Source organism: Oxyura jamaicensis, chromosome 5, assembly GCF_011077185.1.
Source record: "Oxyura jamaicensis isolate SHBP4307 breed ruddy duck chromosome 5, BPBGC_Ojam_1.0, whole genome shotgun sequence".
NCBI lineage: Eukaryota > Metazoa > Chordata > Aves > Anseriformes > Anatidae > Oxyura > Oxyura jamaicensis.
This window is the reverse complement of record NC_048897.1, coordinates 55,151,602-55,169,244: the sequence shown is the minus strand read 5'-3', so window position 1 is coordinate 55,169,244 and position 17,643 is coordinate 55,151,602. Positions and strand designations below refer to the sequence as shown.

The 17,643-nt window shown below is 39.0% G+C and overlaps 1 protein-coding gene and 1 long non-coding RNA gene across 4 annotated transcripts in view; one reads left to right on the top strand and one right to left on the bottom strand.

The window, feature by feature from the left end:
* Positions 1-17,643, top strand: part of SPON1 (spondin 1) — a 223,804-nt gene that overhangs the window by 192,497 nt on the left and 13,664 nt on the right. For both annotated transcript variants that reach the window (XM_035328572.1, XM_035328571.1), the window contains exon 7: positions 2,324-2,388. In XM_035328572.1, the coding sequence (XP_035184463.1) occupies positions 2,324-2,388 (65 nt within the window). The remainder of the gene's footprint in view (positions 1-2,323; positions 2,389-17,643) is intronic.
* Positions 1-17,643, bottom strand: part of LOC118168300 — a 54,576-nt gene that overhangs the window by 23,959 nt on the left and 12,974 nt on the right. The window lies entirely within an intron of this gene.

Sequence of the window (17,643 nt, the reverse complement as noted above, 5' to 3'; positions counted from 1 at the left end):
AATGCCTTGCTCCAGGAAAACTCCTCAATTGTGAAATATCTGCTCAGATGTATCTGTCTGTATGTCTATCAGTGCACGTAAGAGTAAACATACACTGGCATTGATAACAGTGTAGCTGTTAAATTAGAAAATAAAATTAAAATTAGGCATAATACAAATCTACATCGTAGAGACAACTGTGTAATTAGAAAATCAGTCTGGAATAACAATGATTTAATTCAAGTCGCAGCTAATCCTGTGTAATTTTTAAGGAACTCTAGGTACTAGAAACATGTGTTTTGTTTCCAGGTTCATCAGAATGCTGGATTCTGCATCATTTAATTTTTGTTGCTGTTCAGAAAGTTGCCATTGGTTCATCTCCTGCATCTGAATTTCCATCTCCCTCAAAAATTAGGGGATGTCTGAATGTACATGCTCTGCTCCCTATTTCATTCCCTTTGTGCATACTACTAAACTGTTAATCAGCCACTCTTGGTGTGCATTTTTAATTTGAATAGCAGATGTTAAAGTGTTTTCAGACATGAGTGATTTGGATGTTACTGACGTGATTATTGTCTTCTATTAGATAAGCAGTATATGATTTTAATAAACAAAAACATTTGTTCTCAGACTTTCTTTGGGATGTACGATGCACAGTTAATTATTCTGAATGCAGATGACTTCTCAAGGAAAGTAAATGAAAATATACCTGGCTGGAAAGTCGTAAGGTGTTGAAACAAGGAAAATTGAAAGCTAAGTCAAATTCTATTGACAGAAAGACAAGTAATGCACAAAGCCAGGCCTTTAACCTCATTTGTTTAATCAGTTTCCTTTTAAATTACTTTGGGGGGGAATCTGCTGCTTCCATTATGAAGGCACGGAGGCAACAATAGGTTTGCCACAGATGAACTTGGCCGTCCTGCATCTCTCCTGCATGGCACGTATAGCTGCTGTGCTGGGAGCTCAGCCTGCTGCTGCTCACCCGGGGCTCGCCCCGCCGAACCCCCTGCTTGCACAGTGCTGCTGCAGGCAGGTGGGCTGCTGCTGGTCAGAGTGAAATTCTCTTTATTCCAGCTAGATGAGCAGGGTGGGAGTGTGATGAAAGCTTTTTGTACTTACTTGCATTTATAGAGTCAGACTTTCAGCTACCTTAGCTCAGTGCACGTAATGTAGAGTAGACTTCAGCTGAGCATCTGTATTTAGAAAAAGGAGTTTCATGAAGTGGCTTATCCATCCACTGAGACGAGGGAGAGGTCACGTCCCATGTGTATTCCTGAGACTGAAAACGTTGTGTGTTACAGAGAGGGCCCATCAGCACTGTAATAACCTTGCTGTGGTAAAACAGGGGAAGTCAGAAAATACTGAGAGAGGTGGAAACAACCAGTGAAAATTGTTTTCTTTAAACAGAGGAGTACATGGATGGATTAGAGCTAGCCTGGGGTATCAGAACTATTGCTATCAAGCAGGAAATGGCACAATTATCACTAAATTGAAAGGCCAGCTCTGTTGGAAGTGCCAATTACTTGTAATGTATGAGGTAGGTTTCTCAGTCTAATTGGGAAATGTTTTTAAAAGACAATGGAAATCATGTGAGCGAACTGTGAACTTTGTGTTCCTCTAGGCGAACTACCAGGATGGATTCCTGGGGGAGATAGGGAAGATGCTTCTAAAAAATGCGTGATAGATGTCTTCTGGGCATCAGAGCCTCGTTAATGGTATCCTGCCTTTGTCCTGGGTTTATTGTATCAATGTTAAGTTTAAAACTGCTAGTGCAGAAATCGCTACAGACTTTAGGAAATAATCTTTCTACAATGCTTTGCCATACTATGGCAAAGAGGTAGATGTTGTATTTCACCCTGTAATTCTACTTTAGTAAACAGAGAGCAAATAGAACATGCTATCGACAGTTTTACCTGGAGTAGATTACAGTGCATCCACCATGGACTCTTGCAGATATGTGGATATTAAATACTGTAGCATACATTCTCAAAGGTACATTAGCTTGCCTACGGTGGTAGCCTCTTACTGGGAAGACATGCAGAAATAACACAGTGTGTGAACTGCTATTGGTGTTTTAAGCTGACTTCTGCTCCTGCAGAAAGGAAAGAGGCTGTGCCCAAGGTCTGCCTAACTTTGCATGCTGCTCCCATGACTTGCTTTCATGAAGGTTCCTCAGTGAACCTGAGCACATGAGATGCCCAGATAATAAAAAGGACAAAGTATATTTCTCATAATCAGAATTTGGAGGTACAGTTTGTTCTAGGGTCTCTTACTTTGCTGTAAATCATATTGCTTTCATTGTAAATTTATCCCAATCACTTTATTCTTCTGTCTCTTTTCACAGAGCGATGAGGTTTTAACTGTCATTAAGGCAAAAGCGCAGTGGCCTGCCTGGCAACCTCTGAATGTGTAAGTAAGTTGGGAATAATATGGCTCAGTACCCTTGTGTTCAGTGTTGGCTAACAGACTGCTTTAAACTCATTGTCTCACCTCTCTCTCATTTGCTCTTGTAAACAAACAATCTAAAAATATTTTGAAAGACATTTTCATCTTTTCTTTTTTCTTTTTTTTTTTTTTTTCCCTTTGGTTTGGCAAACAACTGCTTTCCTCTCTAGGATCAATTCCTGTTTTACATGCGTTGGTTCACTAACTGGTAGAGCAGCAGAAGGATCATCCTGTGGAGCCTGTGCCTTCATTGGACAAGAATGTTTATGCAATGCTTGCTCAAATAGATATGGTACCATTCTACACATAGTATTTTTAGTGTCCTGTTAACACACTGTGCCAATACAGCAAATAATGCAAAGATACAATGGGCTTTCCATCTGAGGAAATCCCCAGTCCACCAACAAAACCTCTTAAAGGATAATTCTTTAAAATTAATTTTAAATTCTATAAAATTCTGAAACACGCTATGATAGCATTGTCATCATAATGGCAGTACAACCATATTTATTATATCATGTGAGACAGCTAAGTAGCTTCCCATGATCCTAACTGTGGGCTCCCTGGCACTCGTCAGAAAAGAGGATAAAGCTCTTCTGTCAAGATACCCTTGAGTTTATTGGTTGGTCTTTGGGGGGGAATGGGGTGTGGGTTAGTTCTTGCATACCTTATCTGTGCTTGGGCCGATGCTCATACTAATTATCCAGGCCCAAATGAGAGAGGCTTACAAGATGTGACTAAAGATGAAAACTCAATATAAGGGGACCCCTCATTAGATGAGAGTCAAATTAAGTCCGTGGAGAAGCAGGGCAATTATTCTACTGCAAGACTGTAAGGACCAGGTAGTCCTGTTTCCTCTGTAAAAAACATAATAGAAGCAGGTAGACAAATACTGTGTCTGGTTTTGTTGTCTGTACTTCATAAAGTATGTGAAAATTTGGAGGTTAGTCAGAAAAAAGCTACCAGAAGAGAGCAGTTTTTAGAAAACATTCCCTACCATAAGAGGCTTAGAAACTCTTAAGCAGCTTAGGACTTAAGCTATTTGGTTTATTAAAAAAAAAAAAAAAAAGGTTATGAGGTGATCACAGGTGAAAAGATTTCTGGTATCTGATGGTTCGTTAATCTAGCAAAGAAAACCTATGTTACCTCTCATAGCATGGAAGCTAAGGTAATTTGTGACAAGGAAATTCTCACTGAAGGTATGGGGAAAGGCCAGTGTGACCAATGTTTGGAGCAACTTATCTGCACATGAGATGGATGTTCAATCACTTGAGGATGTTTTAACTGTGAGACATAGCTGTAGGTTCTGCACAGGAATTGTGGGCTAGGCTGTTTTTGACTGGTGTCAACAGTTGGTCAATCAAATTGACAGTAATAGCATTCCTTATTTATGGCGTTAGTCTCCTGAAATTTTAGTATTTTCTTTTAAAAGGATATTCATATAATGAACCCCAAGGGACTTGGTACTATTTGCCATGTTTCTAGGCATATTCTTTCACAAACGTGGATGTAAATGCTTTTGAAACATCCTCCAGATGTCCTTCCAGTCACTTACATTTTCTATTTGCTAATTCTTACCTTTTAGTAACATCAAAAGGAATAAATCTTGGTATCTGTGGTTTCAAATGTTGTACAAACATTCCCGTGACAAATACTCACTTTACAGATACTGTTCAATACATATATAGATATTTCTCATATTGTGCCGTGATGTTCTTCTTTTCTATTCCATTTAAAAATAACATCTAAGCAGCAAAGGGAGAAAAACTTTTCAACTGCCATTAACTTCTAGCGTTAATTTCCCTTTATGGATCGTCCTTCTTGGAATTTAGATTAGAGTTATGCAAGTATTGGATAATGACTGCTCAGGAGAAACATTTGGTCTATTATTATGCATAACACAGCCATCTTACTAATCAACAATTGACTAAAAGTCATGAATAACCTTCTTTTGCATAATCATGAGTTACATATCTAATGTATAATATAGTGTGATACTGGTGTCAAAGAGGTGCTACAATGTGTCACAATAAGCAAAACCTAAAAACCTTTCTGAATGTATTTTACAACAATTACAAAATGCATAACACTATTGAGCCAATTCACATAGGCCTCAAGTACCAAAAGTTGGCAAATTCAGCCTGCTCACACTTGAGTTTTCCTCTTGATTCAGCATGCCCCTGGGGCTGCTGGCTCCCCTCCCTTCTTTCCAAAACAGCAAGGGAGACAGAGCCTGTACAAAGGCAACTGCTCATTCTTACCCAGATCTGGCGCGGTTGGTGAGCCCTTCTGCTTCCACTCCAGTCACCTGTAAAAATGTGTGAGAGGGGGGTCTTGGCGAGGCACCTCTCATGGATGCTTCGTGGAGTTAAACAGCTTTTCTTCTCCTCTGTCAGTGCTGGTCAGTGAGGATACAGCTCCTCGGGGCCAGTGGTACCTCATTAAGTTATGTTTCAAGCTCTCATTAGACTGAGGCCAAGAAGTGTGTAAGTCTGCGTCTAAACCTGACAGTCATGCTGAAAGCCTTTGGTTCTTGACACCAGAGTTAAGAAGGGAAATACTACCAGGAGCTTTTCTTCTGCTTAGGAGGAAGGAAATAGACTTCTGCATGCAGATTGAGGGGGTAGACTGCCTCCCCAGGGAGAGGTCTGAGTTTGGATAGAAGAAATTACACCAGGTGCTGAGAAAAGTTGCCAGCACTAAGCAGGGAAGGATACAATGATACTGAGTCATTTTCTCGAATGCTCTCTGTTAATTACTGTTAAGGCTAATACATTTTAACGTCCTGTCATCCCTCAGTAAGATAGCATGCTATGGGAACTACATCCCACCATAAGCTTAGTACTTCACTGTCTCTTATCCTTCCCCTCCTCAGTTCCTATATGTACTTGCTCTTTGTCACGCTTTTTTTATCTGTTTTGCAGCCTGTCATTCATCTTCATTACTCTCCATCCAGTTTCTTACCTGGGGCACCAACATGCAAAAAAACTCTGCTAAATTGATGCATGCAGGAGGCAATTTTGGGTAGTCTTTGTGAGCTAGTGTTAAGGCTGCCTGATGGAGAGAGTAACATCAGGAGCACGGGAAGGAGTGCCATACCAAGCAATAAACCAGCTTTCTGTTGCATGTGTTTGTATTTTCAAGTCGTGTGTCTGAAATTCTGACTTTAAAGTACTTGCAGGGAATGCACTCTTCCTTGAGTGTTATGGTATCAGTATACAATATGCTGTCAAATGGAAGTAGGTTTTCTTATCTTACTTGTATAAACAAGAGCACGGCTCACTGCTGCCTTTCTCTCAGCTGTGTTTCAGGCAGGATCAAATTTTACTTTCATACTCAGCTTCAAATCATTGGCCTTTGGCAACGTGAAAGATAAAATACAGCAAATGCAGATGGTACAACTGGTTTCCAAATCTGCATATCTGGCAACTGCAAAATAAGCAAGCCATGACAGCAGAATTTGGTGATACAGAGCACAAGACTTTCAAAGACAGTATGCATCACACTCCACAGGAGCTAATGCCCTTAAAATTCTTGCCTGGAATTCCCTTCTAGGCAAGGCAGTGTTCCTAATACAAACATGGATCAGACATGGGATGGACATTATTTTCCAGTATGTTATATATTCCATTACTAAATGCTCAGTACCATATAAATTACTATTCATGCTTTAGATACTCCATCTTTCCAAGTATTTTTATATGTTAATTCTGGCTGTTCCTGATCCATGAAAAGGCATTATTGACTTGAAAAAATGAAAAATAACGATTGAAGAAAAGGGTTTTAGCTTTCTGTCCAAAAACATTGCAGACTAAAAAAATGGCAAGAAACCTCACTTCCCTGCACAAATGAACTGCCTATTTCCATTTCTTTCCTGCCCCTTTCAGTCTTGGAACCCCCGTTAGGAGAAAGAATGTGTTGGGAGAGAGGTCTTGTAATGCTTGTCAGTATGCTTGTAATTATTATTGCGAACATCACGTGTTTTCAAATCAATTTTTCTAGTTTAATTATTTTAGGCTTAATAGATCAACCCGTAAACATTTAAATGTAAAAATATTTTAATGCAAAAATTCAAGATATGAGATTAGCTTATATTAAAAGTTCGGCTTTCCCGAAATATTAATCGATGTTACTTTTCATCCTCCTGTCTTAATTTTTTTTCTATGCAAAAGCAACACTTTTTTCCAAACTTTTTACCTCCTCTGTCCATTGTTAGTTATAACCAAAGTATGTTGAGGTGGTAAGTATTTTTCTTGATTATAATCTGGAACTATCTGAAGTCTAAAAAATCATCTCCTCCTTCCTTCTATCTCTCCTGTTTCCATTTCAGCTCTCTGTAATGTTTGAGTGAACGGTCATGGTCCTGTGGTTTTCTTCTTCCTCCTGACTGTTTGCAGACCTCATGCTATTTCTTTTCCATTTAAGCAGCTCTTCCCTATGTATTTGGAGATTACCTGAAAACACTTCAGTAAGCATTTGAAAGTGAAGCTAGGCAGAAAAGGAGGCCTATCCCTTTGCAATTCAGATGGATAGAACAATTTACTCCCAACGATTTATAAGTTAGAATCCTTTTCATCCTCTACAAATCCCCTTCCATTCCAAGTTTCGCATATCCTCCATCAATCCCCTTCCATTCCAAGTTTCGCATATCCTTGGTATCTTTCCTCTGACTAGGAAGAGGTTAGGGCTGTTCTTCCTGGCTTGCACAGAGAAACATCAGAAGATAAGACCAAATCACAGAATCACAGGATACACCAAGTATATTTTTCAGCATCGAGGCAGATAAAATGACTAAGCTGGGCAATAAAGCAAACTCTTCCAGAAATAAATCAAATAATATCCTATAGAAAGGTGATGGGAAATGCAAAAGGGCTCTGATCCTATATATGTTTGGGTTGTTCTCACTCTCCGGAGAAAACAATGCAGACACATTCTTTTACCTATTCCTCCCTTTGTTCTAGGTGAAAATTATTTCAATTTTTACTTCCTCCCAGAATTCTTCTGCCACAATTTGAGTAAAAAATGAAACGTTTATTGTATGTTTTGATCCTGCAGTGAATTTGCTGTACTTTCTGAGTCCTCATCACAGCACTTGGGAATTCAATGCCTCCTCCCCCCTCCCCTCCTCTCCCTTTCTTTCTTCTTTCTTTTTTTCCTCTTCTTTTCTCTTCTTTTGGCTGTAACCTATTGTTTTTGTGCCCCCAAAACTGTTCCTCAAGGTAGCCTCAATATTTAGGTCATTGGATGATTACTTATGTACTGTTAAATGGAGAACCACTTCAGTCAGAAATGGAACTCTTTACTATCTTCTGAAGTATAATGAAATAACTCTCTCTTCATCTTACTCTTCATTGTTGAAGATCTCAATTTATTGTGTCTGATATCCTACTCTTTACAATCCACACACCCTTAATGTTGTCTCGTCTCACTGATAAATATCGTTGTGTAAAACTAAAGATAACAGCCCAAGGCTGTGTATACAGTTGCATAGTTTTAAGACAGCTTCAGCAGTGAAAGCAGCTTTAATAACAGTTTGTGACAACATTACTGTTACCAATATTATCTAATCAGTTCCATCAGATGGCAGAGAGGTGAAAGACTCCAGCCTTGTAAACGTTACGTGTCGCTGAGCCTCTCTTTTGACTTCTCAGACACTGCAAGTTTTGCATGGGTCACAGATAGAGGCTAATTTACAAAAGGACATTGGAAAGCATTTAAGCAACCATTTGCTGTAAACACCCAATTCCCCAAATTTCAGCTTTCATCTTCAGCTGAAGGTTTCTGAAGTGTTTACATACCTAAGTAGCTATTAGTGACATTACTAAATGCATCAAAATGCTACCAACTTTGAGAGTTCCCAGAGCTGACTACATTTTCGCAAGGGTGAGAGGACCTCTGATAGGCAACAGATGGCAACCAAACCAAATTAACTTCCATAATTCAGTTGTTCCCCTGCCTATTTTATCAGCAAGGGCCTGATCTGACAGAAATCTTCAAGCATACTATTTGTTGCCACACATCCATATGGCCATTGAAATAAAGACTATTCCTCAATATAGGGAAGATTCTCCTAGTACATGGAAGGTCTACATTTAATTCTCTGCTCCTCCTGATGAGATCTGAATGGCAATGCCTGTCTCTGAATGTAAAAGTCAAAGTGACCTACACAGTGAGAGCCCCTTACTATCACATATCAGACTCTGCTCAACTTTACATGGAATATAAAAGTATTTATTAGCCAGAGAAAGAAAGCAATCACTAGGATTTGCCCCTCAAAAAAAGGAAGGGGAGGCAGAAGAGTCTCTGAGAAAGAGATTCATGTTGAAAATGTTTGGTAAAGAATGAGTTAACCAGCTTTGAGAGATGGGGAAGGGGATGTGTGGAATAAGTACAGCTCAGTGGCACGTTCCCATTAATTAGAAATCGCTCTGTCTTTATTTTATGGCAGTTATGCAAATGACAATAGCATTTTCATTTCCCTGGCCGCCTTGGAAGAGATACTATTCCTGGCCAACGAAAATATGTTGATCCATTTCCTTTTTTTTTTTTAAAAAAAAAAAAAAAACACCTTCACAGTACATGAAATAGAATGAGTGAATTCAGTAGATTTTGGAAAAGAAAACACTTAAATTGGTTTCCTTTTTTACTGAATTCAATTCAGGAAAAAATGTTTATGTTCACCCAAAAATATATTTTAAAATAAATGATAGTGCAAATAATTTGCTTAGCTCTAGTTGATACTGATTTTGCATTACTTGTTTAGTTTCTCTGTGCTGGAAATAGGTAAATTAAGTAAATTTGCATTCCATTCATAATAAATGCAGTATGAAGATTTCAAATAGGCAAGTGTTTTCCTACCAAATAAATACATTATTTGAGGAATATTCTTAAGGTTTTATTAAAATATTTCAGAAGTAATCTTTTTAAAATAACTTATGTAACTGATGTTTATGCCTATGTGTTTGGAGAACATGAGAAATTAATTTGCCTATCCATATATGTGAATTATCTATTTTGTTCTAAACTGTATATTTAGATAAAATATAAGTAGTCCAATTCCATGACTTAAAGATAGTATTTTGCCCTTGATAAGTTCTATATTAAAAAATATTTATAGGGCGTATTTAAAATCATTACCTTGCTGTGCTACCTACTTTTCTCTACAGTAAGATGGCCTTGACCAGGCATCTTACTGTAGAGAAAAAAAAAAAAATCTGTTTTCTCCCTGCTTGCTTGTTACCTCCGATTTTGGTAAAACCAAGCTAGTATCAACATCTTTATTCTCTCTCATCATATTTTAACTTGACTCTCAGCAGTTAGTTATAACAAGCATTGAAACCACGCAGGCTTTACACCAGCCGTGTCCCTTTGGTGGCATTTCGGGTAGGGTCGGGCCGTGCAGAAGGCGTGTGTGGTGGCGTCACGGCTGGCTGGGGCTGTGCTGGGGCTGTGCTGTCCTGAGCTGAGCAGCAGTGGAAGTGCTCCCGTGCAGCCATTAGGGCCAGTCAGCCCCTGGCTAGCACGCAGTGATCCTGGCACAGAATGGAAGCGCCTCGTGTACGCCTGTGTGCTACAGCTGCACCTGTAGGATGTGGCCTCCCTACAGAAATGCTTTGGCTCTCTTAGGAAATGCTCCACTTTCTGTAGGGACAAAAGGTAAGTGACTGACATAGACAGAGATGATTTGTTGAAGCATTGAGGAAATCCGCATGACCAAAATCTGTCCAATTCAGTAGTGCCATTATGAAATCAAAGCCCCCCTGTGTGCACAGCCTTTATCGTGGGGATGCTCTGCCACACAGGCGATGCGCTGCATGCCTCATTGCCTTGCTGCCACCACCTGTCTTGGCGTGAATGTGCCTGTTCACCAAACCCTGCCAGAAATCCTCTCCTCCCCTTCTCCTCTGGAGCCAGACATTTTGCAGCGCCTAACTCTGAATCCCAATGTCAGTGTCAAATGCTGTTCTCTACTAAATCTGTGTTAATCATCATTGAGACAGGAAGACTCAAATCAATGCACCTTTCAGCTCTGATAACAGAGAGGGTTTAGATAAAAAATAATGAAATGCCCAGAGCCCTACAGACTAAAGAGCTGACAAGGATGTCTGTAAATTAATTTGGTGAATTAGTCTTTCTGGAACGTCTTATTAAGGGTTGGTAGAACTATTCACAAGTACCACACCAAACTCCTCATAGCATGCACGCTAAAATTCATTGAAAAGTACCTATTAATTTTCTTTAATCAACCTCAATAGAGAAGATGCAGTTTTGAATTTTGCAGCCATTCCAGTGCCTGTGCATTCAGCTAGAAGATTCCTTATGAAATGAAACTATACCTTTAGTGTTTTTGAAACATCTCAGGGTAACTCCTGAGATTTAAACCTCACAGCATAGTCTTGTAATCATCTAGTGCAGTGCAGAGCAGAGGAGAGGGAGAAGGAGAGGAGAGGGAGAGGCGAGGCAAGAAGGGGAGGGGAGGTTGCCTGGGGCGGTCAGGCTCCAGCCGGCCGGAGCACAGCTGCCTGCCCCAGCTGAAGCACTGGGGGGAAGCTGCAGCTCCACCTGATGGGAAGGAGCTGAGGTCTGCCCTCCGACCCTGCTCCGGGAGGTGAAGCACCGCAGGGTAAGTGAGGCACTGCAAAGTGCACGCCTGACCTTGAGTAAAACACCACAGAGAATTGTCCCTCTGTGTTCCTGTGGGGTGTTGCACAGTCTGTCGTTACAGCCATGACGATTCAGTGCTGGCACAGAATAGTATCAAGTTATTTCAGGGTTTGCCTGAACACAGGAACATAGCACACTCAGGCACTTTGTTGTCTGAGTGAATTTGACCAATGGTTTCATTTTTTAGTGAGTGTAAAATATGGGAAATGTTATGTATCAATTAGAGTTCACCCTGCATGATACTTATTACAATACCTTATTTGCTGTTGGTTTAATTTCACTGTACATTAAGTATTTGGATTGAAATTTCCATGCCAAGCTAGAGGAAAATACAGTGTTTTACTTACATTTAAAATGCTATAATAGTTACTTAACTGCAAAGGTCTTGTATTGCCACGTTTCAGAAAAACGACTTGATAATCAATGAGTTGAAAAACTCATTTACATCTGACCAAGTTGAATGAATGTGTAAAGATCTCAGTATTCCCGTGGTCACTTGTTACTGTGTGGTAGCTCATTATTTCTTCTGAAACTAACCTTCTTTGAGATGCCATAGAAAGCATAAATGGATGAACAAGAGTTTAGGAAAGACACAGTGGAAGCTGGAAAAAGAATGTGAGAACAAATTCAGAATGCAGAGCTCACACTGGTGGGGGAAACATTTTCAGCTGGAGGCCTTTTGGAATGCAGAACAATTCACAACAGTAAAAGTGAGACCTTTTGGTGAAACAGCAAGGGGTGGAAGAAAGCAGCATACACGAACCAGCATTTGCACACTGTATCATGGCCAAAATTACTCTTGCAAAAAGACTTCAGTTTATATATCACAGCCTGATGTAGATGATGAAACACTTATTCTTTAGTCATTCTACAATGTGACATTTTTCTGCCATTAATTATGAGTGGGAAAAAAAATCCTGAAGTCCTAAAGCTAGAGCCATAGAATTGTTCTGAATCCAACCTATTTCCTTAGAATCTAGCTTCTTCAAATTAAAAGTTTTAATAGAAAATATAATAGAGGCAGAAAGATGCAATTTCTGAGAAGAAAAATAAATTATCTCCAGAATAAATCCAAATGTGTCAATTAAAATAAGTATCTTTTTCAGATTTATGTCTTCACTTTATTGTAATAATCAATATTTCTCATTTTAGACTTAAAAAAAAAATCCAGTTGATTATAATCTGTGGTGGTAACAATAAATTCCTGCAGAGCTTTTTAGGGATGCTGTCATACTTACTACTGAGTAAGCACTACTTAGATAAAGTACTACTAAAAAGAGATACAGCCATTAAAAAAAAAAAAAAAAAAGTTTGGGTAGCTCTGTGCTTTACAGCTGTAATTGTTCCCTAGCACGGATACACTATTTGCACCCAGTAGTTAAATATTTTAAGTAGTTTGATGCCATACATACTAGGAATAGCACATGATGCAAAAATTTTTGTTGCTTCTTCCCCTCCTCCAAAATAAATGTTCTGTAAAGTATATATTTTGATTTTTTCATGGCAACTTTTTATTTCTATAGTGCCACTAGAGCATGTGTGTCTTTACTTTTTATTTCTAAAGATCTAGACATTTTTTTTCCACAAATCCCAATCTCTCTTTTTATCTTTCACTGTCACCTTGCACTGCCTAGCCTAAAATGGGGTTAAGTCCAATATCTGTCAGTCCAGACACAAATGAAGTTTCCTTCTACTCTGTGACACTTTAGTACTAAGAAACATTTTCAAAGTTTGGGGATTTTGTGTACAAAATGAGAGGAATGAGAAGGCCAGACAGAGTTGCTTGTTTCTATGGTAACACGATGGTGTGTCTAGCTCAGCTATTTTCTCCCTCTGTGATTTTTTTAGATAGCTGGGATGAATCCAGTGAAGTTTAATATTGTCAAAAATAGAAGAATTCTAACCCCCAGTCTAATCAGAAATAGTAATGCATAAATGACAATCTGATCTACAAAATATGTATATGTGGGGGAAAAAGTTAGTTGTCGTGCCTTCTGATAACATGAAGGCAAGTACATAAACCTCTCAGGAGCTGCAAACCAATTCTGAGTGCTCCAGCTTTGCATTTGGCAAGGGTAAATGTCTGCCTTTTGGGTCCAAAAGCTTTCTGTGGTATACCATGCCTTTCTGCAGTATATCCCGCCACCACAGTGGTGACGTTTTCTTAAGAATCACCATTTTCCCCAAAATCATAAGGTGGTCCTGGCTTGCAGAACATGCTGAGCTTTAGGGGACGTACTTCGGAAGTTTCCCAGAAGTGTCGGTGTACTCCTGACAGCTGCATGCAGGAGTAATTTGTGTTGCACGATAGCTTTATGCAGCAGCAGAGTTAATCAAAGCATTTCTTTTAAAAGGCCTTGATTTCAAAATGAAAACTGAAATTGATTTAAGTGGTAACTTTATGGTCTTATATTGAAAACAGAGTGCAGAAAATCTTCCTAACGTTTTTAAAGCAGATATACTTGTTTCACTAATAGCAGAAGAAAAACTTGACGTCTCAGAGAACACAGTTAGAAATCCATTGTCGTTTTTATCAGGTTTGATAATTCATCTAAATTTGAAATTGAATTCAGTTTGGATAATTAAGACAAAGGTTTTTAACCATATGAATTTCCACTGTATTATCATTTTAGGAACTTAATGAGGATGAGTAAACTCCATGCCATATGCTGTCCTCATAGACGGGTTACCCTACCTTAATGGGTCTATGGAGCTCCACTTAAATAAAGAGCATACCCTCTTATTTTTAACAGAAAACAAGATTAACTAATGCTGGGTTGTATACTAGCACCACAAGTCTAGCATAATCCTCTCCAAATTTCTACCTCTTCCAGCACAAAGTTGCAAGCTATTGTAAAGTACTATGTTTACCGAAGTCTTCACAGTTACAGTCATACACTATTAGGTTTTGATTAAAATCTGATCAAAAAATCCCATCATACCTATAAAAACAGTTAATGTCTTAACTGTTATGTGTATAATTGAGAGTTAGGGAAACTTCATTGTTTGGCAGATGGTCTGACACCCACATAAAGAAATTCATAATTCAATCTCAGAAAGTAAGGCAGAACATATGTGTTTGCTGGAAAAGAAAAAAAAATAATGTTTCAATCATATTTTTTTTGTCAGAGCAAGCACATATGGCAGTTCCATTTTCTATCACTTACCATTTACTTTCTATTTAAAACTCAAATGTCACTAGGCAGGAAAAAAGTTGCATATTAAAACATAGAAAAGAATTCTTAACTAAGAACAATCACTGCAAGAACTTTACACAGTTTGTTCATGGATATTAATGGTCATCCAATTCAAACAAAGTTACTCATCCCATTCTGTCTTTTCTTTTGTTTTCGTTACATGTTCCTCCCATTGATAGTTACTGTTTTATGTTTTTTTCCCAACCATCTGTTGTCTTTCCTTGAGCCAAAATAATTTCCCTTCGCAATTTGTGAGTCATGTATGCATTATTTTCACACGATTCTATGTCTATTTACTAATCCTCTGCCCTTCTTCCTGCATATGCACCAAGTAACTGGAACAATTTACTAGTTAAATTTCTAGCAAGCAGAATCTATATGCAAAATTTAAAATTTAAAAAAATGAGTCTTTATCTCATTTCATACTTAGGAATATAATTTACCCTCATCCACATGTCCAGACACCAAAAGGCATTTGCAGGTTAAATGAAATGGAATGTGTATCATATTTATAAAGGTGGGGAGATGCTGGACACCTTCAGGGATTACACAGGAACCAGGGAAAAGTAAAAATGCTGCCTGAGCTGACAGCACCAAGTGGGATAACCACACCAATCTGGTTTGTGACCAACCTGTGTCAAGCATAGTTAGAAATAGGCCAGTGTCAGAAACTGCAATCCTAACTTGAGATATCTGAGTTTTTTTGTTTGTTTGTTTGTTTTTTTCCTATCAATGAAAGCCTGTTCACGTTTCTTAATCATCTCATTAAATTAGAACCACACTGAAGGTATTAAAGCAAATAGATGGCATGATAATTAAAAAGGTATCATTATCTAAAGTAGCATTCAAGGTACATTTAGCTGGCAATACAAAAAAAAAAAAAAGGCTAGAAAGAACCTGCAGTACAAAGCCCCTCACTTTTGTAATGCTTTTTAAAAATATTCAGAATAATGCTATTTCAGAGCAGCATTTGTTCTGATTAGTGGCTTTAATGTCAGTGGTAATGATGTAATCCCTTATTCAGTTGTGTACACAAGTGCATATCCATGCCTTTTAGCTGGTTAGAGGCACTGTTTTCATTTTAATAGCTTCCGTACAGCAACGTAAGAGGCTATGATGCAGGCCTTCCCCCCCCCCCCCATCCCCCCTCCCCCCAGTAAATGGCTAAGAATTTGTCACAGCTTTCTTCACTCTTTATGAAACAAAATAGGCTATTACTGTCACCACCTCTGATGTGGTACTCAGACAGTAACAGCTTGGCATTAAAGTACATTTCAACCTTTTTATGTGGCCGTCAGTCAAATTTCATTGACTCAGCGTTCATTTTATTGTAGTTTTATTTTCCCTTGTTCTTTTTTGGGACATGGACACATGTAAATTAAGGTTAAATTCATTAGGTTAATTGCTTACCTGCTGTGCCTTTAAGCAGAACATAAGGAGGATTTCCTCTCTCTTTCTATGCAACTCTCAGATTCTGTTTCTGTGTTAATGAAACTTATTTTTGTCTGTGTAATGGTCCTAAGTCTTTTGCATGACGTTATGTTTTTCTTAATATATCATCTAAATAAGCCATCTAATTTGTTCTGTTAGTTAGAGGCTTCTGGGAGAGCAGTATTTTCTGTTCCATTTCAGATTCTTCATTTTCATTTATTTTCTTCAAAGCCAGTGCACTTTTCAGGATGTTGTGACTTTAAGGTTCGTTCAATAAAACAGATGCTGTGGATGTACAGCTGGTAGGCAGTAGGTGCAGAATTGGAAGGTCAGGGGTGTGAAATGTGTTTCCATGCTTGTAGTGTTATTTGTATCAACAGCAAAATGTTCTAAGTTGAATAAACAGATCATTCAACCTGGAAAAAGTATACCTGATGTAGTGTGTAAGCCTCTAAAAAAAAAAAAAATAGACTCACCAAATTGAGGCATAATAGGTAATTCATTTACTGTTTCCCTAAAACAGGCAGTTTTTAATGATGTATGCAATCAACCAATTTCTTAGGTAAAAAAATAGTGGGTTTACTTCATTGGTGATATTAGTACCACATGTGATGCCTTTGTGACCAGCAAAACGTGCTTGCATTAAATATCAGACTTTGCTAGGATTTAATTAACTTTAGAATTCAATCCAAGTACAGTGTGGCACATCTTGTAGGTTACAACCTGTGTTAGAAGTCAGTTTCAAAAGCTGGTGGTGTGGCTGCTTCGAAGGACTTCTGGAGAAGGCAGCTAATGGGTGGCTAATTGATTTCCAAAGAGCCTGTAACTTTTTAGATGTGTGTTCTTTAAGTGACCCTGTGGGATGTTTTAAGACTAGTTATTCCCCTTCACTCCCTTCCTAAGTGAATGTGTTGCCTAAACATGCAAAGCCTTGACCACCCAGTATTTGCTTGGAGAAACAGTTCTGAAAGATAACAGATTCCTGAGCCTTCCCTCTCCAATAAACCACTTGCTGCTGCAGCTGACACTGGTATTTAGCCCGACTCCTGTTTCTTTTCCTGGAAGGTGCCCTGTGGTGTCACACTTATGTTCTGCCCCAACTCATGGTGCAGAGGCCTTTCTGGGAGATGGAGGGGAGCTGAGCGAGGGGAGCAGAGCGAGGAGATGCTGCACAATGCATACCACAGCCCCAGTCCTTGGTTTGCTCCTAGCACCCCATCCGTGGGGTGGCTAGAGTTGTCTAGGGTTTGCCAGAGATTAGAGCCAGGCCAAATTCCTCAGCCATCTGCGCTGGTCTCCAGCCTCGTGCTGCCAGGTGCCTGAGTACCAGCACCACCTGGAGCTGGCACCAGAACAGCGGTGCTGTGACCCGCAGCGCTCTGAGCTCCCCCCTCCAGCAGTGGTCGGACTGGGACAGGTATCTCTGGTGTGCGTGCTTCATTCTGCCTGTCAGAAAAGGCTGCTGCTGTATCCTTGGCACAAACAAGATTAGATCCCAGTGTACTCATACAAATCTAGTATCCAGATCCTAACAGGAGGCTTATGGTGATTATACCTTAATACAGTTTTGTGAAGAAACCTGGAGAGCTGTAAGTTACTTCAAACTACCGTATGCTCCGTATACTTTTTAAATCCATGGAATCAGATTTTTTTTTTTTTTCCTGCAGCATAAAGTATATCAGAGAGCTCTACTCAAATAGTAAACAAAAAGTAACCTAAAGTTTTATTCAGCAAAATATTATTTTTACTGTTTCTATCCACTAACTCTCCACAGTCACCTTCCGTAGCCGTGCTTTAGTACATTTTACAGGCAAAGCATTAAAACACAACAAAATTGAGGAGTCAACACTCGAAAACATGTCTTGCAGAAAGTTGTGTTTTCTATTGCATTGTCAAAGACTTTCTTACCGCCCCCCCCCCCCCCCCC